The 27185-nt window shown below is 31.9% G+C and overlaps 1 protein-coding gene across 1 annotated transcript; it reads right to left on the reverse strand.

Annotated features, from left to right (window-relative positions):
* Positions 1-21589: 21589 nt before the first annotated feature.
* LOC120076610 (cytoplasmic tRNA 2-thiolation protein 1) lies at positions 21590-26618 on the reverse strand. The gene is made up of 10 exons (XM_039030487.2): positions 26294-26618; positions 25687-25801; positions 25368-25510; positions 25090-25209; positions 23920-24032; positions 23735-23827; positions 23586-23626; positions 23043-23109; positions 22819-22930; positions 21590-22069 (listed from the first exon to the last, which is right to left on the reverse strand). Exons 1-10 carry the CDS (start codon positions 26393-26395, stop codon positions 21899-21901), a joined length of 1077 nt encoding a protein of 358 aa, XP_038886415.1. The 5' UTR covers positions 26396-26618; the 3' UTR covers positions 21590-21898.
* Between the last annotated feature and the right edge of the window lie 567 nt (positions 26619-27185).

Genomic DNA, 27185 nt, shown 5'->3' on the forward strand with positions numbered 1-27185 from the left:
CCTTTTATTTAGTTGTATTTGGCTCAAGAAATTATAGTTGAGAGATGGAGAGAGTAAAGTTGTAAACTTCACTTCAGGAGTGTTTGACAACTAAGGAGAGTTAGATTGAGTTGGTAAAAACAATGTTTGACAACCAACTTTAAATGTTGGTGGAGTTGAGTTGGTTATTTTACCAACTCACCCCAACTCTCCCTCCAATGTTTTTAATGGTTCCATCCATCGGTTTTCGTTGGTGATTACCGCTACCACACTCCAACGACCACCTTCGAGTGGCCAACTCCGACAACCAACTCCGAGCTCCGACAACTACCTCCGATGACACTCCGGCAACCAATTCCAACAACCACCTTGGTAAAAAAAAAAACTTTGACTTCCACATTCGCACGACCAACTTCGACGAAGAACTCTGAGCTCCACCAACCATCTCCGCCGACAACTCTAGCGACTAACTCAAATGACTACCTTTGCAAACAACTTCGACGACATACTCTACCTACCACCTTCATGTGCCCAACTTCGATGACCAATGATAAAATAAAAACAGTGGGTTTAATTATCCATCATTCTATCACTCTCACTAGTTTTCCCACGCATTTTCATTGTTCACCCAACTCCCTCAATTACTTTATCGTTTTTCTCTCTCTCATGCTCTCTTCACATTTACTCCACTTCTCTCATCTTCTCTCTTCTTTCATCCTCTAATTCGTCTTTCTCATTTTTTCTCTTCTTTCTGTCTGACTCGTATGAGCTTTATTTCCATTTTTTTTCTCAACTCCACATTTCTCTTTTTTTTATTTTCTTTCTATGGCTGTTCTTTTATATCTAATTATTCTTCTTCTATTTCATTTTTTTCTTAGATCTAAAAAATATTACGTACGACGTCCTATTATTGTTTCACTAAACAAAAGTTCAACGATATGTTTTAAACAACCTATCACTTGATATTTTAAAATATTAGATAATTCTAATGAAATAGTGAAATTTAAAATTATGGCTCAAGTTTTTTTTTTTTTTTTTTTTTTTTTTTTTTTTTTTTAAAAAAAGGATAGTTTGTATAGTGATGCAACATAATAATAGAAAAAATAGACATCAATATTTCTAAAATCATTTCATCGGTTTTAGAACAAGGTAAATCCATATTCCACAATGGTAAAAAAGACTATCTAATAGTTGGTTTTATGATTTAAATTGTAAGATTTTGATTTTTTTTTAAGATTAATATTTAAGTGTCATCTTTTCTATCTAAAACAATGTCAATAATTTTATTTGATGGCACTAATCCTTACAGTTTCTTTTAATTTTTACGGTAATTAATGATTAAGTTGGGTTTTTGAATTGAATAGTCACTTCTATTTGAGTGTTTAAAAAATTGAATTCAAAATTTTGTGTTATGTATATGAATATTATGTAGAGAATTTGTTATGTTTTCAGAATGGAAAAGAATTGGAAGTTTTTTGTTTTTGTCTTATAAAAGTTAGAAAAAATATGTGTATAGTTGAAAAATAACATCAACAATAGCAAAAAAAAAAAAAAAAAAAAAAAAAAAAAAAAAAAAATCAATTTCATTTACAAAAACAACACCAGATATCAAACTCAACTCTGCATTCAAACACAGACAATAATTACCAACTTAACTCAACTTTGCACACCAAACACAGACAATTTAACTCTTTAGATAATAATTATCAACTCAACTCTCTACTTTTATCGCGCATCAAACACCCCCTTCATGTTTAGTCCAAAGAGTTTGACGACTCACAGACTCAAAACTATCAATTTTATGCTTTATTAACTGAGTGTGGATCCCACAATTCCATAACTTCACTCCTTACTTCAAAACACTAAAAAATATTTCACGGTTTTGTTTTTATTTTGGATTAATATAATAATATATATAGTACAATAAATCAAAAGAGATTCAAATCAATAATCTCTTGGTTGCTCGCACAAACTATATGTCACCGAGTTATGTCGCCGTAGCGATTATGAAATAATTATTGTAACATGATTAAATGTAATAATCATTTCTCTAAATCTGTAGATGATATATTTATAACTTTGTGAAACATATCACATGCAACATAAAACTTATTTTTAGAAAACTGATGGTAGACAAGGAATATATATTTTATTTTTATTTTTTCAAAAGTAGTATACTGGTTCGCTAAGTATATATTAAAAAACTTTTTAAATTCTAGAAAAAACCAATTTGTAAGAACTATCAAATAATTTGCAAATTTTAGAAAGAATAATATCAGTGCACACATTGAAGTACCTGAGTCCAAAATATCATCAACATTTTGTTAGTCTTCTCGTCGTAGTTGTCTTTAAATAGTTTAAAATTAAAAAAATATATATATTAAAAATAATCTTTTAAATGAGAATAATGATATTTTTACATTCTAAGAAAATACATAATATTTGCAAACGGTTGTTTATTATTATTTTTTAGCTGAACAATCAATTGATTGATTTTTTTTAATCAATGATATATATTTTAATTAATTGAGTTATGTTTTAATTAAAAACTATTTGAAAATATACGTTCTACTTTTTAATTATATTAATTTTCTAATGAATTAAAAGTGATGAATAAAGTAATACACGAAAGTTAGTCATTCCAAAGTCTCACCATTTTGTAAATTCTCTATTTATTAATTCCTTCTATTTTGGTTTCTAAATTTTTAAAATATCTATCAACTATTAAATTTTTACATTTATTTTAGTTTGATCCTCGTGTTTATTTTAATCTTTAAATTTTAAAAAATAACTATTTTGATCTCTACCTTTGTTTTGATTTTAACAAAAATAACATAGTTTCAATTCGACGTACTAATTAGGACATACGATATTAAATTGTTAATATGAACATGATTACACAAACAACATAAATTAAATGCGAACATTCAACAACGGTTACTATCAAATTGAAAATAATTTGGCAATGACCAAAATGGATGTTAGAAAACCAAACATTTTCAACCTCCGATTATCACAATGGAACAAACTTAAACGTAAAGGAACTAAATTACATATTTTGGAAATTAAAAAAGTTGGAACTAAAATGAAATTTAAACATATATTTAACCTTCAACTCATTTATAAAATTATAATGTACAAAGAAATTGAATTTGAAATTTGATATTATATTACCAAATAAGCTTAGCTCAACAGTAATTAATATGATCTTCCTATGTATAGGTTGAAGGTTAGATCTCCATCATTGCAATTATTATAGTGAACAAAATTAATAGGTTTAAATCCTATTTTAGTCTTTGAACTTTGAATCTTGTTCTATTTTAGTCTGTAAATTAAAAAAAAAAAAAAATTATTCTAGTACCTAAATTTTTAAAAAGTGCTTATTCAGGTTCCTACTATTAAGAATTTGTTAACTCTCAAGTCTCAAATAAAAAAATGAAAAGATGACATGTATTTTTAGATAACTAAACTGTCAAATAAGTTAGCCACATTAAAAATATAGGGTTTGAATTTTGAATTAGGCAGCAAATTGATTTTCTATATGAGAACTCTAAAGTTATTTTATGTTCAAGATTTTGTATTTTGGTGTATTGGTTGTAGTTATTTTACTTCACCTTCATTTTGCTAACACATGTTAGACACAATTTCATCAAAGAGTTAACAAAATCTTAATGGTAGGAATTGAAATAAACACTTTTTTAAAAGTTCAGGGATTAAAACGATAATTTTTTTAAAGTTTATGGATCAAAATAGAATAAGATTCAAAATTGAATGACGATGGATCTAGGATTTAAACCAAATTAATATTATATTATGGATGTTGAGGTTGGTTATTGTCGGTGCGTGGGGTTGGCATATAATTTGGACATTGCAACTTTGAAAAAAAAAATGGGTGTTTTGGCTAACTGGCCTTTGGCTTTGGCCCCCCACATGGGATAGCATTGGCTCTTAGCAAAAGCATGTGATGAAATTAAACATGTGGGCCTCTTTCTCTCTATTCATATTTCTAAGCAAATCCAATTCCCCATATCCATCTCCAAGTTGACAAATCCAACCAAAATCAATCTCCTTTGGCAATACAATGCCAAGAGAATGAGAATGAACATATGTATCTAATGATACCCTCACCTTTTCCACCTTGTTTTGACTTGAATGTGTATGTTGTTGGGTCGTTTTGATATCTCCTTTTCAGACTTGGAAGTAATTACGAGCAAGGATGAAAATATTTATGGATATGTTGACAAATCGACGGGTTCAATATCAATATTAAATATCCATGAATATCTCTAACATATTTTATAAATTCTCGTAAAACATAATAAAAATGTTATCTATTTAGCCCATTATCAATATGACTATGAATAACAATATTCATAACTAATTTGGAATAAAATAACTTAATTATTAATTTAAATAAATTTTATAAATTTTTTGACTTACAGAAATATCAATTGATATCGATATTTTATTGATATATCTGTAAAATTGAAATCTCAATATCGATATTGAAATCGGCATTTTAATCCTTGATTATGAGAGAATCTTATATAATGGAGTTTTCTTAGGTCTCCAACAATGTATTATTAAGGCTAAATTAGGAAAAATACTCTAGAATTTTTTCCTTTATTTTAAAAGTACTCTTATACTTTTAAAAATTGCAATATTACCTTTTGCCGACTTTTATAAATGTTCTAAAACTATTATTGGCATAGAAATTCTTTAGAATATTGAATATAAATTGGAGCTTAAACTGTGCGGTAATGAGCTAAAATGACGTTGTGATCCAAATTTTCGTTCTAGGTCATTGTCACGCCATTTTATGTCTCAATTTTTATCCAAAATTTTAAAGAATATTTTCTACTTTAAGAGTATTTTTAAAATTTATGAAATTTCAAAGGAAATATTGTAACTTTTAGAATTATAGAAATATTTTTGAAACAAATGGAAAAGCTGAATGATTGATTTAATAATATTATCCACTTTGGACATGGACTCTTATGATTTTTGTTTATTTTGTTTCATCTAACAATGGTCGATATAGAAAGGTGAACAGTTAATTGTAACGATCGTGTTCATTTTAATTATTGGACTTTAAAAGTTTCAATTATTTTCATTGTTGAGTTCTATGCCCTAAAATTCGTAGATAATAAATGAAAATAATTAACCGTCATCATAAAGAATTATCGATGTTATTTCAATAAGTATTATTGATTGTGTTGTATTCTATTTTATCTTAATAACCCTAAATCTAATAAACTAATATCTTAGGTTGTCTTATGAGTCTTGAACTGTATGTGGAGACATACAAGGATCAATGTTCAAGATACAGTCTAAAGGGTATATAATATAAGGATAAGGTTGGGTACTTTATGCTGGAGACACTATGAATATGACCCACTTTATATTTGATACAAACGCAATGATCCAACACATTCGTGTAGGTGACATGTGAGTGAGGATATCTTATGCAATGAGTTTTCATAAGATTAGACCGCGAAATAATAACCAATAGATGTTACATCGTTGACTAGTTAGGTTTCTATTTTAATAGGACGACCTAGGCAACTTAATCTTAATCCTAAGTGTATTATGAACTCTTGTTCACAAAGAATTATCCTTTGATTTGTATGGGTGAGAGTGGCCAGATTGCTGACTCAATAAGTCTACCATTTTGGGGACAAGACCGAGTGGGGAGCTAGGAACATAATAATACAAGATGGAGTTCACTCCTTCCCGACTTTAAGGTAAGTAGATGACTGTTCCCTTAAGTAGTGTCTCCAGGACTTGAACAAAATATCCTATCGTCTCGCTGGATCGAGAAGAATTTCTATTTAATAGTTGAACCATAAACCAGTAGTTCATTAGAGAAGCTAGGGGTGGAAATGATCTGGTTTGCTGGTCAAACCGGATAAACCAAATTTTCTAAAATGTGAAACCAAATCGAATCTATGCGGTTTGATTCGATTTTGGTATTTAAAAAAAAAAATCTATAGTATATTTCTTTTAATTAAAAAACGGTCCGGTTTGATTCGATTCGGATTTAAATTCAGTTTTGTTCTTTAAATTAAAAACGATTCAATTTTAAATTCGGTTTTACTCTTTTTTTAATATATATATATATATATATATAGTTAAAAACAGTTCGATTCGGTTTCAAATTCAATTTTTGAAATTGAAACCGAACCGAACTGAATTAATTCGATTTCAAAATTTCTTCAAACCGGACTGAACTGCATTTTCGGTTCGGTTTGATTTGATTTTTAAAAATAGTTTGGTTTTTGCGGTTTGAATGGCCACCCCTAAAAGGAGCACTAGTACTTAAGGATACAGAGGTAACCCAAGGGTAAAACAGTAATTTGATCCAATTGATATTAAGGACACTCTTGAAGAACTAACTTGCTATTATTCGTTTATATCTGTAGACACAAAAATATATCTATAGTGAGAAGAGTGCAACTATGATCTTTAGTGGAGTATACCCACAGTTAATGAATATTGATTAATTTGGTTAATAAGTTTAGCCAATTAATCTTATATCGTTGGAGTTTCTGCTTTCTAGGTTCACAAAGTCTTCTTGTTAGCTCATTAAAGTTATTAATGAGGAATGATATGAATTGTTCAAATCAATTAAGGAAATTTTATATTAATGTGATTAATGTATAATTAGTTATTGATGTGATCTACAATTCAAATTATGGTAGAAAGAAATATTTGAATGAGATTCAAATATTTAATTCATGTGAATTAGATTTATAAAGAATTAATTAATTATAATATTAGATAGGTGGAAGCATATAAACATGTAATGTTTAAATATTAATTAATTAATTAACTATATATTAAATTAGATTTAATGTGGGGTTATTCAATTAATATGCCAATTAATTAAATAAGGGGTCATTTAATTAATTGGCATCAAGAGTGAAAATGAAAATATTTAGAGAAGGTGTAAACCATTCTCCATATAAATTCATTCTATTAGCCCATTTAGGGCAAAGATTCAATTTGTGCAAAAAAAAATTATACCATAACCTCCAAGGGAATTCCTCTTACACTTTATCTACAATCTCTCTCTTCCTCTTTCAAGCGTTGGAGACCACTAATCCAACTCTAGGAATCCTAGAGAATAACAAGGTTATTTTTGTAGTGGTGTCGGTGATCGTTGAGAAGACGTTCGTGTGAACAAGAGGAATTTCGAGAAGTTTGGGAGTCTAGAAAGTAAGAATCATTTTTCCCTTTCGTTTCTCCTTTATAATGCATGCTTATTATAATGTTTATCCTATTCTATTCTGTTTTAGTTTAATGTATTTTATTTCTTTAAAATCGAAAACCCGAATGCAAGAAATTCTCATGCTTTCGCTCGAGATTCGATCCCTACAACTGGTATCAGAGCCAATGCTTGTATTTATGTTTTTTTTTTCACATGTTGGAAACAAAAATCAGTGTAGAAAGATGGGTTTTAATTTGAATTTCGAATATGAGGTATGCAATATTGGATGTTTACATTTTTTGGCATATAGCTTTACTTTTTAATCTGATTAAAATGTAAGGGCTCATTGTTTTTTGGGCATTTAAATTTTTCTATCGAGTCTACAAGTTCGTATCGATCAAGAAGTAAGAGTTGCTAAAAAGATCGGTGAAAAACAAAGGTTTTCGGTCCAAGTTCGAAGGAAAACGTAGCAAAAGAGAGGTTTCTGGATTGCAACGTCACAATACTACTATCAAAACGTTGCAACACTGGGAGGCTGGGCCAGACGGACAATATCACAATGCTACCCCCCAGCGTTACAACGTTCCGAACTTCACAGGCGCGCGCGAGGAGTTCAATAGTCATGGGTTTGATCCTCCTCTTCGGTGTTTGCAACAGTTTTTTCTTGTTTTGTGTAATTTTATTTATTTTATTAATTGAATTAATATAAATTAGTTATATTGATTTAATTAATTTTTTTAGGGTGCCAAAATTTGGTCCACAATTTGCTATTTAATTTATTATGCATTTGATGTATGTATAAATTAATAAATGAATTTATCTTACATAATGTATGTCATATAGATTTAAAATCTCACCTTAGGATAAACATTTTCATGCATTATATTTAATATAAGAGTTATATTGTTTATAATTGTATGATTTAATTAGCATGTCCATGCATCATAATATAAGTGTTATAATATTTTGTTGTATGATTAATTAAGTATGTTCATGCATCATACTATGCTATGAATGTTATAATGTACGGTAGAATGATGAATATATATGTTTAATTTTCATGGATAACAAATATAAACGTTATATTTTTCCAATGAAAATGAACCTTGCATTGAGCATGATACTACTTATATAAATATAATTTATATTATATTTGATCAACGTCATTAAATGCAAATTATAGGTTTTAATGTGACATTAAAATATAAGTGTTATATGTTTAATGTGATAGATTAAAATTTATAATCATTGTATGCAAACATAGGTCCAGATTATTTTAAATGGTTTAAAATTAGTTCTCCTACTTATGTTAGAAGTATTTCTAATGAGATTAGAAATAGGTTAATATTTTAATTTATTTTAATAGTATTAAAATTAATTCCATTAAAAGATTAAATTCATAAAATAATTGTCCATAAGGGACCTTTGTCTTAGGAACGTTCTGTCTAGGTGGAGTATTTAAGCTGACGAAAACAGAACACCTCCACTTAAGAATCGACCTGGAAGGTGAATTGGGCAAATATTTTACAAGCATGCAATAAATGATTGATTTTATTAAAGAGTTTAATAAATGTAATCAAGTATCGTTAAAATATTTAATATAAATGTTATATAGAGTAAATTAAGAAAGACTTAGATAGATTCATTAGCCAGAATTTGACTAAGTATAATAAAAACCTAAAATAGTAGAATACTTTAGTGGGAGAAAAATAGTATATGGGATATATCATTTTTAGCTCTCACGTCCTTAAGAGTTCACACTGTGAGATTCATGCTCAGCTTCGTGTCCCCCTGGGAGAAGGCGCGTGTCAACGTATTATACGATCTCCTCCATTAGGTTGCACCGTGAGATTCCTATGGTCTGCCTGTGTATCATCATGGAGCGACCATCCCTTTGGAGGGTCTGATCATAGGATTCGGAACAACACAAACTCCAGTGATGCATAGGGTTTTTCAGGTTAATCTTTGACAGTTGTCTTTCTTAATGGTAGCCTGTTGAAGCGTACCTCTGGGATTTGAAAATGGTAGGGTCACACTTATGGGATGAATTAAGCTAGTTAATGAATCATTGATCGAAAAATGGTAGCTAAGAACTATAGAAATAAGAGTTATTATGGTATTAGTAATTAACTATGATTGTCTTAATTTAGGGAAGAGGTAATTGATCACCCTTCGATGATTGTTGCTCTAAACTTTGAAGTATCATTGCAAAAACTAAATCCATAGTTTAATTAGGGTTCATTGATTACATGTTTTTACTAAATTGATTGGATACTTGGTTCCATAATGTGTTAAGACAAATATAACTAATATGGTCAATTATTATTATTCGTTGAAGCATGTCTTCCATAATAATTTCTTTACTTAAGAACGAAAAACTAACCGAAGAAAATTATGCGGCGTAAAAATTTAACTTGAATACAATTCTAGTTATAGATGATATATGGTTCGTCTTAATGGAGGATTTTTCTCCAATTCCCGCTTGTAATGCATCCCAAGCATTAAAGGATACTTATGACCATTGGACAAAGGTCAATGAAAAGACCTGAGTCTATATCTTGGCAAGTCTGTCTGACGTTCTTACCAAGAAACATGAGGCCATGATCACTGCACATTAGATCCAAGAGATGTTTGGACCAAAGGAACCTATAGATAGGGATCCTTGAGCGGAAGCGAATCGTCCCAATTTCCCAAAATTCATATAACACAAAATTTTACAGAGAAGAACAAAACCAGGCATTTAATTCAGAAAATTACAACATGCTTAAAACAAAATACAAAGAAAATAAAATAAGTTAGAAAACCCTTACCTTTGAAAAACGTTTTTCAATTGATTCCCACGAACAAATGAACAACACTGCGAAATTTTCTTTGTATTCTCAGGAATGAGAACTGAGGAGTTTGTGGACTCTGACTATTTTGGTTGAGAGAGTTTGATGAAGAGAGAAGGAGGAAGATGATGGAATTCCTTACCGGACGTTTTTGTTTTTAGAGAGAATATCTCTATTTTCGATTTTCACACACTCCACAGAATAGGAAACCCACACCCACTCATACGTCTGAGAGAGTAAAAGAAGGAACTCCCTCCCAAAAAATAGTTTTAATAAATTAAATTAAATAAATAAATTTATTTAATAAAATATTTAATATATATATATATATATATATATAATAACTATCTTATCATATAATATATATTAAAACTATATGTTATATCAAATATAACATATAATCTATAGTTTCATTCTCTCTTACCAATGACTTTTAATATAAATCCCATTTATTTTAAATTTAATTATATGAATCCAATTTATACAATTAATATTTGAATCATATTCAAATATTTATTTCCTCTCAAATATATTTTATATGTTATAATATATCAAACACATTATAGTAATTATATTATATATAATTAAAATTAAATTAAATCAATTATATCATATATAATCAATTTCCTAAATTAATTTGAATAATTCAAATTAATCCAAAAACTGATTCTCACTAATTTTCGTTGAGCTACAAAGGGGACCTCATGGACCTACAACTTGAAGCTCAAACGGTACGTGATAATTATAATTAATTAAACTCTTTAATTAAAGTATGCATCATCCGTTAATTGTCAAACATTCCACTAAAAATCAACAGTTGAACTTTTCGCACTACAAATATATTTCTGTATCCATTGGATATAACTAGTCAACAATATAATGACATTTCACAAATTGCGCATAAATACAACTATGCCAAAATTACCGTTTTTTCCCTATAGTTACATCTATCTCTTTAAGTACCACCGATCCCTCTAATGAACAATAAATCATAGTTCAACTATAACCAAACCCCTCTCGGATCAAGAGAGGGTGTGGCGCTACATTGTTCAAGCCTCGGAATCAGCCCTTAAGGGAGCAATTTTTCTACTTACTCCGACGTTGGAGAAGGAGTGAATTCCTTCTTGTCTAGCTGTGTTCTCAGCTCCCTAATCAAACGAATCCCAAAATGGTAGGTTTGTTGAGTTGACAATCTGACCACTCATACCCATACAAATCAAAAGACCGTTTTCATAGGCAGGAGTTCACAACTCACTCAGGATTTAGGTCATGTTACCCATGGTCATCCTGGTGAAATGTAAGTTTCTATTATAAATGGCGTTATATAATGGGACTAAACATTTCGTGGTTCGGTCTTATAAAAACTTCTTTGTATAGAATATCCTCACTCACATATCTCTACATGAATGATCAGGATCAAATCATTTGTAGCACTTTACAACAATTGTAACATGGTCATACTTGTAGTGTCACCAGGATAAGGTATTCAACCTTATCCATCTATTACAGATAATTTAGGTTATCATTAAAACATGATCCACCCATATTTCTCTACATACCTGTTTAAGCTACAAGATAACCTTGGATGTTAGTTTATTGGTTTGTAGTTAATGCAACTCAAATTGAAATAAAACATCATATATTTTATTAAATAAATAAAATGTGTATATATTACAATTACAAACTATAGCACTTTACGAGATTTAGGGCATCAACCTCAACATAGACAACCTTTCTCTCCAATACGCGATCCTCAAGTACGTTTATAATGTACACATGAAGAAAGGCCAGTTAGTGAGAGAACATGTTCTTGACTCGATAGTCTAATTCAATATTGTTGAGATGAACGACATCATCATCGACGAGAAAAGTTTGCAATCTCTTCCGAAGAATTACCTCCAATTCCGTAGCAATATGGTTATGAATAAAATAGAGTACACTATGACTATCTTTTTAAATGAGTCACAGACTTATCGGTCTCTTATGAAATGTAAGGGACCGGTAGAAGAAGAGGAAAATGTTGGTCATTCCAAGAAGTCCCACAAGGGTTCATCCTCTGAAACTAAGTCTGTTCCTTCATCTTCTAGTTCAAAAAAGATCCAAAAAAAGAAAAAAGAAAAGGGAAAGGCCCCCACTGCTCGGAAAGGCAAGGGCAAAGCTAAAGTGATTGACAAGGACAAATGCTTCCACTGCAATGTGGATGGTCATGGGAAACACAATTGCCCTAAGTATCTCACCAAGAAAAAGAAAGAAAAGAAAAGTAAAGACGATTTACTTGTCTTAGAAACTTGTTTAATAGAAAATGATCATAATGTCTAGATACTTGATTCAGGAGCCACTAATCATGTTTATTCTTCTTTATAGAGAATTAATTCCTTCCAACAACTCGAGAAGGTCGAAATGATGCTCAAGGTTAGAATGAAAGACACTATTTCAGTTCGTGTAGTGGGATCTGCTAAGTTTATTTTTAGAAATAGATACTTAATTTTGGAAAATTTGTATATAGTTCCCAAAATTAAGATGTATCTAGTTCTTGTTTAATTGAACAATCATATTCTGTTTCTTTTTCATTCAATGAAGCATTCATTATGAAAAATAGTGCCACGATTTGTTTAACTAAACTAGAAGATAACTTATATGTGTTAAGACCAACTGAATCAAAAGCACTTTTAAATCATAAAATGTTTAAAACTGCGAATACTCAAACTAAAAAGCAAAGAATTTCTCCAAGTAACAATAATACGTATCTTTGACATTTGAGATTGGGTCACATAAATCTCGATAGGATCAGGAGAGTGGTAAATAATGGACTTCTAAGTGAGTTAAAAGATGATTCATTACCTCCATGTGAGTTCTGTCTTGAAGGAAAAATATCTAAAAGACCTTTCAGTGGAAAAGATTATAGAGCCAAAGAAGTTCCTATATTCAGATCTTTGTGGTCCAATGAATTTAAGAGTTTGATAAGGGTACGAATACTTCATCTATTTCATAGATGATTATTAGAGGTATAGTTACTTATACCTAATGGGACATAAGTCTGAAGCCCTTGAAAAGTTCAAGGAGTATAAGGTTGAAGTTAAAAACCTGTTAGGTAAAACGATGGGGTGGAGAGTACATGGATATTGCATTCCAAGACAATATGATAAAACATAGAATCCAATCCCAACTTTCAATACCTGGTACACCTTAGCAAAATGGAGTATTAAAGAGGAGAAATAGAAACTTGTTAGACATGGTTCGTTCTTGATGAGCTATGCTCAAAGCTCATTTTAAGGGTATACAGTAGTGATTGCAGTTCATATCTTGAATAATGCTCCTTCAAAAAGTGTTTCTAAAACGCCTTTCGAGTTATGGAGAGGGCATAAACCTAGTTGGCGTTACTTTAGAATATGGGGTTGTTCTACACAAGTGTTAATGAAAAATCCTAAGAAGTTGAAACCTCATTCAAGGTTATGCTAATTTGTCGGTTACCCTAAGGAAACGAGAAGTTGTCTGTTCTATGACCATCAAGAAAATAAGATGTTTGTATTGACAAACGTTACATTCTTAGAGGAAGATCACATGAGAGATCATAAACCATGGAGTAAATTAGTATTGAATAAAGCTACTGAAGAATCAACAAGGGTTGTTGATATTGGGATTGGTGTCCTAATTTTCCCCGGAGTCTCGTAGTTTATAAAGATTGTACACATTGTCATGAAGATAATAAGAATTATTTTATTTTGCATTTACTCATATCTAATAAATAGAGATCCATAGTTATTGTATGTAAACTTAAGCATGTATATGAGATATATAAGTAGATCACGCCTTAAGTGATAACCTAAAAAGGTCTATAGTATAAGGATTAAGGAGGGATATTTTATCCTAGTGACACTACAGATATGACCCGCATTGTAGAGGTTTACAAGCGTCATGAACTACCACAGATGGTTGATCCTGACCATTCATGTGGAGACATGTGAGCGGGGGTGTCCTATACAAAGAGTTTGTATAAGACCGGACCACGAGATGATTAGTCTCTTTATATAACGCCGTTGATACTTGAGACTTATATCTCACCTAAACGACCATAGGTGACATGACCTTAATCCTGAGTGTTTTGGGAACTTCTGCCTTTGAGGGCGGTCCTTTGATTAATATTGGCGAGAGTGGCCAGATTGTCAACTCAACAAGCCTACCTTTTTGGGGATTTGTCTGATTGGGGATTGGGAACTCAGTTATATAAGACCAAATTCACTCTTTCCCTGAAGCAGAGGTAAGTAGATAGATTGCTCCCTTAAGGGCTGATTCCAGGTCTTGAACATAGTGGCCACAACCTCTCTTTGTAAGAGAAAACTCAGTCATAGTAAGACTATGACTTATGCTCATTAGAGAAATCAATGGTACTTAAGGAGTTAGATGTAACTACAGGGGCATAACGGTAAATAGGCCCAGCTGTATTTACGAGCGATCTATGAAGGGTTATCGCATTGTTGATTGGTTGATATGAACACAAAATATATCTGTAGTGAGGAGAGTGCAATTGTCGATCTTTAGTGGAGTGTCTGGCAGTTAACGGATAGTGGATCCCATGACTAAAGAGTTTAGTCAGTTATTCACACCATTGACGCTTCAAGCTATAGGTTCATAAGGTCCCTTTAGTAGCTCAATAGATTCAAGTTGAGAATCAGTTCTTGGGGTTGATTTGAAATGTTCAAATTAACAAGAGAAAATTAGATTATATATGATATAACCGGTATGATGTATGAGATACATCAAGTGGAGGATTATTGTTAATATGATTACATCAAGTACCATGAAATAAAAAAAGAACTATGGTTTATATGTTTCATGAGATGAAATATTAAAACTATAGGTTATAAATATAATATGATAAGTTGGTTATCATATATATATTTATAATAATATTAATTATTTGATAATTATCTCTTTTTCTTTTATAATCAATTGAATGAGAGGTTATTGGTGGTTTTATGGTAATCGTGAGATAAAAGGAAAAATATTTTCCTAATTTGTGAGAGTTACTCAATTCAGAAAGTACTCATGATGAAGGCTATCAAGTAAACTAAGCGATAGCTATTAGAGAGACTAAACGATCGTGGACTAAAACTATACGATAGTTCATTCAGCTGGTCGTAGCTAAACGATCGTGTTGCATTGTCTATACGATAGGATGCCATCTTCTACACGATCAAACATATTTTCTATACGATAGATTATACTATCTTCTACTTGCTTGATTATCTACACGATCGTTGTCCTCCTGTCTCTTCCTCAAGTCAAATTCATACAGAGCTCACAACTCCTGGATTCTCACACCGAGAATACTAAGGTAACCATTGTGGTGGTGTCCTCACTCAACTCGATTGATTTCGAGGTTCTGGAGGCCGTTTATTGGGTTCGTGATCATTGTGTTCATTGTGTTCGTGTTGTACGGTCGTTGTATTTGAGAGCTGTGTTGCTGTTCTTGGATGATTGGAAATTGATTGAGGGAGTTTGAAGAATGAGTATTCAAAGGTAAACATACTATAATTTCTAGTTGTTGCATGACCTGTTAGTTTCCATTCTATGACTGTAATTGTGTACGTTCAATTTCGAATAGAATTTGGAACGACACTGCTCATGGAAATCCTCATGTCTGATTTCCTTCAGTTGATGCAGCTGGTTCTTCATCTATAGTTAATGAAGAAGCATGTACTTCATGTTAGTCTCATCCTTCTCAATCATTAAGAGTGCCTCGATGCAGTTGGAGGGTTATATAACAATCTAACCGTTACTTGGGTTTAATTGAAACTCAGGCTGTCATACCATATGATGGCATTGAGGATCCATTTTCCTATAAATAGGCAATGAATGACGTAGACAAGGACCAATAGGTCAAAGCCATAGACCTTGAAATGGAGTCTATGTACTTCAATTCAGTATGTGAACTTGTAGATCTACCTGAAGGTGTTAAACCCATAGACTGTAAGTGGATTATAAAAGAAAGAGAGATGTACCTAGAAAGATACATATCTTCAAAGCTAGACTTGTAGCAAAGAATTATACCCAGAGGGAATGGGTAGACTATGAGGTAACCTTTTCCCTATTGCTATACTTAAGTCTATAAGAATTATCTTATTCATAACCACATATTATGACTATGAGATATGGCAAATAGATGTCAAGACTACTTTTCTGAATGGTAATCTTAAAGAGAACATTTTTATGTCTCAGCCGGAGGGGTTCGTAGCCCAAGATTAGGAGTAAAAAGTTTGTAAGTTGAATCAGTCCATTTATGGGTCGAAGCAAGTGTCCAGATCTTGGAAAATTAGATTTGATACCCGATAAAATCTTTTGGTTTTGATCAAAACGTTGATGAACTGTGTGTCTACAAGAAAATCATCAATGGTAAAGTAGCTTTCTTAGTAATTTATGTGGACGACATCCTACTCAATGGGAATGATATATGATACCTTATTGATATTAAAAATTGGCTGGTAGCCCAATTCCAAATGAAAGATTTGGGAGAGGCGCAGTATGTACTTGAGATCCAAATTATTAAGGATCGCAATAACAGAACGCTGGCTCTGTCTCAAGTAACTTATATCGATAAAATTTGACTCGACATTCGATGCAGAAGTCTAAGAAGGGTTTATTATCTTTCAGGCATGACGTTCACTTGTCTAAGGAACAGTGTCCTAAGACACCTTAAGAAGTTGAGGATATGAGACGTATTCTCTATGTTTCAGTTATGGGCAGCTTAATGTATGTAATGCCCTGCATTAGGCCAGACATTTGTTATGCAATGGAATAGTCAATAGGTACTATTTTAATCCAGGGTTAGACCACTGAACTGCGATTAAGAATATCCTCAAATATCATAGAAGAACGATAGACTACAAGTTTCTGTGTAGGTCTAAGGATTTGGTTCTTACAGGATACATTGACTCCAATTTCCAAACTGACAAGGATTCTAGGAAATCCAAGCCAGGATCAGTGTTTACCCTGAATGGAAGAGCTGTAGTATGGTTTAGCATTAAGCAAGGATGCATTTCATAATCCACTATGGATGTTGAATATGTAGTTGCTTGTGAAGTAGTGAATGAAGCAATTTGGCTCAGGAAGTTCCTAAGTGATTTAGAAGTGGTTCCGAACATGGACTTGCATATCACCTTATACTGTGACAACAGTGGAGCAGTAGCCAACTCTAAAGAACCTCATAGCCATAAAGAAGGAATACATATTAAGAGGAAGTATCACCTGATACGGAAGATCATGTAATGAGGAAATGTGATTGTCACAAAGAGCACAACATTGCTGATCCTTTCATGAAGGATCTCTCGGCTAAAATGTCGAGAGTGATCTAGAGAATTTAGATTTGTGAGACATGTACATTGTATAATCTAGGGCAAGTGAGAAATGTGTAATGAGTATATGAATGCCCTAGTTTATTGTATTTATTTACCATATTCCTGCTGTTTTGGATTTTGATATTATATACATCTCACTAACTAGAGTTTTAGTTTAAGTGGGTGTTTGTTGGATTTTATGCTCTAAAACTCATAGATAGTAAATTTAAATAATTTACTGTCATCAATAAAGAGTTATCCATATTATTTCAATAAATGTTATTGATTGTATTGTATTTTATTTTGTCTAGGGGTGGAAACGGCTCGGTTCGGTGGTCAAATTCAATAAATCGGTTCGGTGGTCAAACCGAACCGAACCGAATTTTTTAAAATGTGAAATTGAACCAAACCGAACCGCATATATACGGTTTGGTTCGATTTCAAATTCGGTTTTGACATTTTTAAAAAATTCATGTTATATATATTTTTTAATTAAAAACGGTTCGGTTTTGTTCTTTAAATTGAAAGTTGTTCGGTTTTAAATTCAGTTTTACTCTTTTTTTTAATATATATATTAGTTAAAAACGGTTCAGTTCGGTTTCAAATTTGGTTTTGGCATTTTTAAAAAATCAATGTTATATATTTTTTTAATTAAAAATGGTTCGATTCGGTTCAGTTTTAAATTCGGTTTTACTCTTTTTTTTAATATATATATATATATATATTAGTTAAAAACGGTTCGGTTCGGTTTCCAATTCGATTTTCAAAAGTGAAACCAAACTGAACCGAATTAATTCGATTTCAAAATTCCTTCAAACCAGATCGAACCGCATTTTTCAGTTTCACTGAGTTTTCGGTTCGGTTTGGTTTTATTTTTAGAAACGGTTCGATTTTTGCGGTTTGAATGACCACCCCTAATTTTGTCTTAATAACCCTAAATCCAATAAACTAACATCATGGGTTGTCTTATGAGTCTTGAACTGTATGTGGAAACATATAGGAATCAGTGTTCAAGATACAACCTAAATAGTCTGTAGTATAAGGATAAGGTTGAGTACGACCCACTTTGTATTTGATACAATAGTGATCCAATGCGTTCGTGTAGATGACATGCGAGTGGGGGTATCCTATGCAATGAGTTTGCATAAGATTGAACCGGGAAATAGTAATCATTAGAATCGTTGACTAGTTAGGTTTCTATTTCAATAGGATAATCTAGGTAACTTAGTCTTAATATTATGAATTCTTGTTCACGAGGGATTGTCCTTTGATTGTATGAGTGAGAGTGATTAACTTGTTGGCTTAATAAGCCTACCATTTTGGGGATAAGACCGAGTGAGAAACTGGGAACATAATAATACAAGATGGAGTTCACTCTTTCTCGACTTTAGGGTAAGTAGATGAATGTTCCATTAAGTGGTGTCTATGAGACTTAAACAAATGGCCCTACCTTCTCACTGGCTCGAGAGGGGTTTTTATTTAATGGTTGGACCATAAACAGATTTTATTAGAGGAGTAATGGTACTTAAGGATACAGAGGTAACCCAAGGGTAAAACCGTTTTTGACCCAATTAGTGTTACGAATATTAGTGAAGAACTAACTTGTTGTTATTGGTTTATATCCATAGATATAGGAATATATCTAACGTGAGAAGATCGCAGCTGTGGGTCTTTAATAGAGTGTACCCACAGTCAACGAATATTGATTAATTTAGCTAATAAGTTTAGTCAATTAATCTCATATCACTGGAGCTTCTGTTCTGTAGGTCCACATGGTCCCCTTGTTAGCTTACTAAATGATATTAATGAGGAATGATTTAAATGGGTCAAATCAATTAAGTAAATTGTATATTAATGTAATTAATATATAATTAATTATAGATGTGATCTATAATTCAAATTAGGTAAGAGAGAAATATTTGAATGAGATATAAATATTTAATTCATGTGAATTAGATTCATGAAAAATTAGTTGAAGCATATAAACATGTGATGTTTATATACTAATTAATCAATTAACTATATATTAAATTAGATTTAATGTGTGGCTATTTAATTAATGTGTCAATTAATTACATAAGATGTTATTTAATTAATTGGCATCAAGGGTGAAAATGAAAATACTTAGAGAAGGGGTAAACTCTTATCCATATAAATTCATCATATTAGCCCATGTAGGGCAAAGATTTAAATTGTGCAAAAATATATATATATATATATATACCCTAGCCTCTAAGAGAATTCCTCTCTATGTTTTCTCTACAATCTCTCTACCTCTTCCTCTTCCAAGTGTTGGAGACCATTCATCAAACTCTTGAAAGCCTATAGAATAATAAGGTTATTCTTGTGGTGGCATTGATGATTGTTGAGAAGACATTCGTGTGAAGAATAAGAGGAATTTCGTGAAGTTTGGGAATTTACGAAAGTAAGAATCGTTCATCTCTTTTATTTCTTCTTTATAATGCATGTTTATTATAATGTTTATCCCATTCTATTCCATTTTAGTTTGTTGTTTTTTATTTCTTTAAAATAGAAAAACCGAATGTAAGTCGTTTTCACGCTTCCGTTCGGAATTCAATCTTTACATTCATAACCTTACGATTTTCATTGTAATAAGCCATTGCCGTCAATATCATTATTTAAAAGGAAAAAACTTGGGTGCACCCACACAATATTCTATAGCAATGTGCTATGTGACAATTTTTTTTAAAAGATGATTTTTTTATTTGATTTTTAGACCATGTTTACATCTTTTGAAAATTAATCGATCAACGGTAATGCAAAAAGTGGGTTCCAGTTGATTACTTTTGTTGTTGTTGTTTACCTGTTTTCCATACTCGTAATGAGTTGTAGGCTTGCCTTCATGTAATCTGATTGAGTAATAAAATGTATTCAAACTGATTGCATTTGAAAATTATGTGGGATCCACTACCTTTACATTACAAATTGTTACTGTAATAGTATGAAAATTATGAACTTGCCACATTTATTATTACCTTTGCCATTACCGTTAATGTGATAGATTCATTTTTTTTTTGATAAATACAATCTAATTGTATTTTTTATTTTAGACGTATTACGATTCATCCATCAATAAAATCCTATTTTAATTATATCAATTATCATTACGATTTGACAAATGTAACCTTAGTAAAGAAAATTTACAATCAAGTGGTGGTTTTAATTTTACCAAGAATATCTCGTGATTGGGCTTTCCTTCTGACTTCAATGTATTGGTAAATTGGAAATATAATAAAGTAATGAAAATGAAAAGACAAATAAAGAGGAAATATTCGGTGGGCTTTCAATGAATGAATAATATAAAGAAGGCTAAACACTGTATACGAGGGAACTGGCTCAGACAGGACAGAAGAATTGGGAAGCACTTTGTCGTTCACATTGTGTAAGGTAAGGATTAAGATAGCTGCTTGCGAAAAACAAAAGCACTTTTCGTATTATTATTATTATTATTATTTTCTCAATCAAATTCAAACCCCACTCGAGATTTGCACACATCACATCGCCAACCTCAAACGCACATAATGTATTTGATTTATTAGTTCCATATTTTATAAATTTGAGAAAATTTGAGAAAACTATAATTATTGTTTTTCTATGAAAAATTATAATTATTGTCACACTCTAAATTATAACTGTTGGGTTCAATAATAGCAATGCTATGGTTTAACGATGATTTTGTGCATTTTATAATAAATATATAATGGTTCAATTACAACTATTTTGCAAATTTAGTGGGTAAATAATTAAACTAAACTTTTAAAAATAGGACCATAAAATGTGAAAACAGTAAAAAAAAAAGTAGGGATAAAAATTGTCAGAACGAAATAAGTTTAATATTAGACCCAAAATGCTCAATCTAAATATAGGTTTTGGTTACAATTCAAACTCATTTCATTATAGATCCCAAACAACCCCTTAGTTTATGGATGATTTTCACAATGTCCTCTATAAACTTGTAAAAACAATCTATTCTTAAAAACAATCTATTCTTATGTTGCAATTTGCAAATATGCCATTGGAGAACTAATAAGATTGATCGATCAAGTAAACATCAAGGAATCAAGAGGGTAATTTGTTATAAGAAAGATAGTCAAATAAAATTCAATTTGATTATTTGTCTATTTATTTTTAATGCATTCAGCGTACAACTAAAACATTTTACTTTATGTAAATTAAAGTTAAAATGTAATGTCAGCCCTAGCACTCCGTCTGACTTTTAAAATATCGACTTTAATATTAAACTTTAAAAACCAAAAAGTATAACCTTCTAAAAAATAGATCCTAAATTTATGTTATACAATGAGATTTCTGGGGGGGGGGAGGAATAAAATTGCTACATGGATGCCCATAGTTTCCCAATGGACTTCATTGTTTGTATTGCTGGTGTCGAATCAGATATGTTGAATGCTGAACTATTCCTTTTTCTCCATTTGCCTTGTTTCTTCAATCACAAACAATGAAGAATGTCTTAGCGCATGCTGATTCTTGTTAAGATTATTCCTTGGCCATCATACAAAAATGCTTCAGAAGTCGAGAGTTCCACACTGTTTGCTCTCAATGCTTCTTTTATGTCCATTACTACTTCCATTCGTTTCCCTCTTCCCCTCGCTATCATGCCCTCGACTGCGCCCAATACCCAACTTTGGCAAACCTCGGTTTAGGCCCTCGAGCAGAACACAAGCTTTACACCATTTCTGCATCAAGGAAATGGAGATAACAGATGCTCAGATATCCAATTGTACGAGAGTTAAATTTGAGAAGATTAAAAATGAATGCCAAATTGAACGGTATGAGCTCTCCTGTAGATGTACATAAATAGGTGGAAGACGTAATTCAAGGCTACCACTTGTAAAAGAAACAGAACAACAGAAAATCTGACAACTTTCGATATATCATTTGACAGTAGGTTGCATCCAAAACAAGTTCAGCAGCTTCGTAAAATGTTTATTAGGGGGAAAAACTTTTACAAAAGTGGATTTATTTCACCAATTGTGGTGATTCTCAATCTACACAATGTGACTATGTGGTGATTCTCAGTCTACACAATGTGCCCATGTGGTGATTGCAATTTGCAACTATATGGTAAGTAAAATAGATCCAATTATAGGCTGACAAGATCTATACCAATGAAGGGTTGGGGAAACATAATACAGAGAATAGCTACAATTTCTTGTACACAGAAATCAGTTGATAAGTTTCTGAGGCTATGGTTAGAAATGGAGGACGTGATTGAACAAAGATGATAAATACTTCAAGATCTAGTGGAACCATACAATCTACAAACAACTGAATTCTGGAGGTGGAGATGTATGATCAAATTCAGATGATGTCATTAGCTCAAATCAGGTTGAGAATGCGTTATAGCTATAAAATGAACAATCCCCTACTAGGTCTATATGGGCAATTTTGTATTCTTATCAGGTAAAATAAGAGCAAAGCACACCTGGCTTGAAATGTAGCCGCATCGTTCACACATCCCTTGCTCAGGCATTTTTGTTGAAGTGGAAATCCTGAAATCCTCACCGGATTTAATTATGTCAAGGATGGCCCTAGGTCTGCAGTAGCGTTCATAATACAAGCAGCTTAATGAGAGCAAATCATAGGGAATACAATCCTTGTCAGGAGAAGGATAGCTTTTTGCCAAGCAATAACAAGGTGAATTGAAACCTGATTCGTTCCAAATCTTTGATAAATTCGCGAGCAAAACCACGATATGCATTTGGAGAATAAATGCCTGCAATGTCAAAAAACAGATTCAAACACATGTAGAAATGAACAAAGTCGAGTCAAATTTTCAAGAGTCTGGAATAAGATACAAGAGTACTTGAGCATTTCGTAAGAAAGAACATTGTAGATCCAAGCATAATAACAATGCAACGATTCCTATTGGATAAGGGGATAAATACAAAGTCTGAAGATGAAATATTTGAAATTCTTATGACATCAACACATCTTCAGACAATAACACAACACTATAGAAGCAAATGATTACCTTAGAACAATGAAAAGTAATCATAGATATAACTAGGTCTGGAACCTATAATTGATCAATTCATTCTCGAGAATGTTCATAGTTAATTATGCCAAGACTACGTCAATTTTGTAGCAACAAAATTGAATATAATGAAGTTGAATTTATTATCAATTAGTAGACACAAAAGTGTGGAAGACAAAAAACAAAAAAACTTACTAAAATAAATAAAGGCTTACACTCGGTGGAGAAGTAGTCCAGCTTCTTAAAATAGGCATACGTAAACATCTATAGTTAAGGTTTACAACTAGCATCGACCAATACTCAAATTGAATGGTGCATGATGCAAGAATTGCTCAAGACCTATGAGACTACAATAAAAGGATATATTACTATCTCCTTTTCATATGTATACTTGAAAGGTTTGCATCTTGGGATTGGTCCATCTTCACCTGTTATTATTGCAGTACATCTACTCAATCTACAAATACAGAGCATCAGTTCAGTCTATTGCAGCCCAAATGAGGGACAAAAGTAATAGACAAAAGATTAGACTTCTTACTATTACAATACCTTGCAATATCACCTCGTAATATATTTAATAAAACTGTTTCAGCCATGTCATCTGCATTATGCCCCGTGGCAAGTTTGTCTACTTTCAACAATGCAGCACCTCTATCAAGAGCCTTCAGGAGAAAAAATCCATCAATACAATGAAACCACACAAAAAACACATCTCAGCCCATTATGGCTCTGGTCATATTTATTACATGGAATGAACAAACACAAATAACTAATGTCTACCAAATTGATTTTCTATGGCTGATTATACATCTCAACATCCTATATATATCTTCTCAAGCATACCACAAAAGAATGAGAGTCTGATTGATTAAAACGACAATATCAATAGAACCAACCATAGTTATTTTGGCCTATGGTTCCTCAGTTTCAGTTTGAGGTTCTTAAAACTGAACTATGAAACTGACCGACTGAACTAATAAAACATCAGTAGCCTAGAAACCCAAATAGCAGTTGAGCCCTCGTGAGTCCCACACCTTCTTTTCATGGTTCAACCTTACCCAACCCAAAGACCCAACAACATTTCATCAAACTGCCAAACCAAACCGACACTTTGATCAAACCATTGGTTCTGTTTTCAACTAAAACCGCATATAACCCTAATGATAATTCACAAATAAATCAAACAAGAGAAAGGGTGATTTTCTAAGATCCAGTGAGCTGAAAAAGAGGCCATGAAGCCTTAATAGAAGCACACAGAATCCCCGTCCAAACTGCCAGCAATAACATGCAAACAGTTCATCAAGAATTATAAAAGCACTAACACAGGAATTCCCGTTCCTCATGTTATTAACCAGAATAATGGTAAAAAAACAACAAAGGGAGTACATGATATGCAAGTGCTCGACTCAGAGCAGCCATACACTGCTCAGCATTACAATGCCACCATTACCTGGGCAATTTTTTTTTCAGTTGCAGCATCAACACCATATCCTAAATTAAACACTGTTTTGTTTCATTGTATAAAAGTTAAGGACATTTACTGTACCCATGGCAGAAGCTCCCTTTTCCCAATGTTGAAGAGGTTCGTATAAGATAACAACTACTTTTAGAAACAAAGTGGAACGAATGGTTTGTAATCCTTTCCTTTAAAGAGCAGAAAGATAGAAAGCATGCACATACTACCATTGTAAAGTCATAGCAGGAGTTGTTGTTTCAGACCTGTCGACGGAAAACTCCACAAAAGGTACAATTATTCTTTAAACCAATCATCTTCACTATCTCATCCATTGTCCATCCATATAAATCCTTGTATGATACAATTTGTAGTGGCAATCCGTACTGAAAATGAATAATTAAAGTGAGAATGAAAGATTAAAAAATGTAACCTCGTAGTTGGGGGGGGATCACATTCCCAATTCAGTAATTGAAGCCCACACATTTCTAGTAGCAAGAGAAAGGGGAGAATATATCCAAAGGACGTGAGAAATATCCTTCACCTGAATTTCATTTCTTTTCACAGTTTCAAGAGAGTCATCTCTGTATCCGGTGATGCCCTCATCTACTGATAAGAGAAAAAGATCTAAACCATAATTGTGCCGCTGATTCAATTCTGATAACACATAAGCAAGAACGGTAGAATCTGCATAAAGTGGCAAGAGTAAATATAATGAAGACATGAACTAAAAAAAAAAAAAAAAAACCAACCTCTTTTAAAATTTCTCTCCTGTATAAGAGAATACAATTTACAAGCTAGTATATTTTCACATAATCTTAAAGACTAAAAATGATTTAAAACTAGAAAGAATCAGTGTTCACCTTTTCCACCAGATGCACCAACAGCAATGCGTTCCCCAGGTCTGAACAGCTGATTCTTCACAATAACTTGATGGATCTCTTCCTCAAAAACCTCATAGAAACATTCTCTACATATCTGTAAAAGCAATACACGTGTTGATACACAGCATCCTCCTTGAACTCTGTTAAAGTACTTGATATATCAAACTCATCAGCCTAAGCTATTGAGTTCAGTGGAAATTTAGAATCCCTGTAAAGTTATTTGCTCTCCACTTAACATTGACAATCACAATCACCAGTTAGGCTTGTTGCAAATTGGCGAATCTGAGACTATTAAAATATATATGTGAAACGCATCAATTAAACCTTATTGGGTTCAATGGTAGATGAACTGAAGGAGAGAAAAATAAAGAATTCTGCCCTTGGAAATCACATTGACATCAAATTTACATCTTAATGGAGCCAAGTAACTAAGATAAATCAATAAGATGCATATCGACGATTAGTTAGATGAGTGCAAATTAGAATCTGTGGTTCATGAACGATTTCGGAGCCTAACTAACACAAGTATGACGGAAACTGACAGAGAAAGAATTAAAAATTGGAGAAGAGGGGAAGAAAAATTAACCTGTTGCAGGGTTTTGGGCCTCTTGAGAGCAGCTTTCCTGTTGTTGCATAAGCAGCAAAGAGAAGAGACGGCCTTCTTGGGTTTGGGACCGGCTTCCTCCATTGTCAATTTTGATGGCACTTCCTGGGAGATACTACAAACGACGACGGCGACAATGGACTAATGGAGGTTTTTGACATTTAACCGGCGAGAATTTTGATTGACTCTACGACGTTTATGAATCATTGATTAAACGTCTGTTGATTCGGTTTTCTCAATTTCGGCCCAAAACTAACAATCAAACCGAGAACTTCGGTTTTACCTCTATTTTCCTTCACGCTTTCGTATCTCAAGCTTCTCTTTCTATTTCGTTTTTAATACTTTGTATTTGACGAAATGGACATTTTGTCAATTGAACTTTTGTTGATAAATTAATTTATTTATTAATTTATTAATTAATGCAACAACTTTCAAACAATTAATATAATCATGTTTAATTAAAAAAATCTATTTATTTATTTTAGTAATTAATCTTTGAAACAAATACTAACGAAAATCTTTTGCAACAACGGTAATAGATAGTAGAATAAGAAATAAACATATATTATTTCCAATTTCGTATCTCTTGTCTTGTTGCACAACTTTTTTTTTTTTTTTAGTTTTTCTTTCTCCTCTGCTTCTTCTCTTTCTTTCTTTTTTCTTTTATAATTTTTTTACTTCTTCTCTTTCTCTTATTTTTAAAATTTTTCCTTTATTTGAATTTTTTCTTCTTCCCCTTTTTTCATAAGAATTATGAGATTGAGTTTTGTACCCACGACTTGAAAGTACTCAATTTGTAAGTGACTTAACAAACAAGTCAATCATCAAGTTTGATTACTATAACAAATAATAAATAGAAATAGAAAATGAAAGT

The sequence above is a fragment of the Benincasa hispida genome, chromosome 4 (genome assembly GCF_027475165.1).
Source record: "Benincasa hispida cultivar pf3 chromosome 4, pf3_genome.v1.1, whole genome shotgun sequence".
NCBI classification, from domain to species: domain Eukaryota; kingdom Viridiplantae; phylum Streptophyta; class Magnoliopsida; order Cucurbitales; family Cucurbitaceae; genus Benincasa; species Benincasa hispida.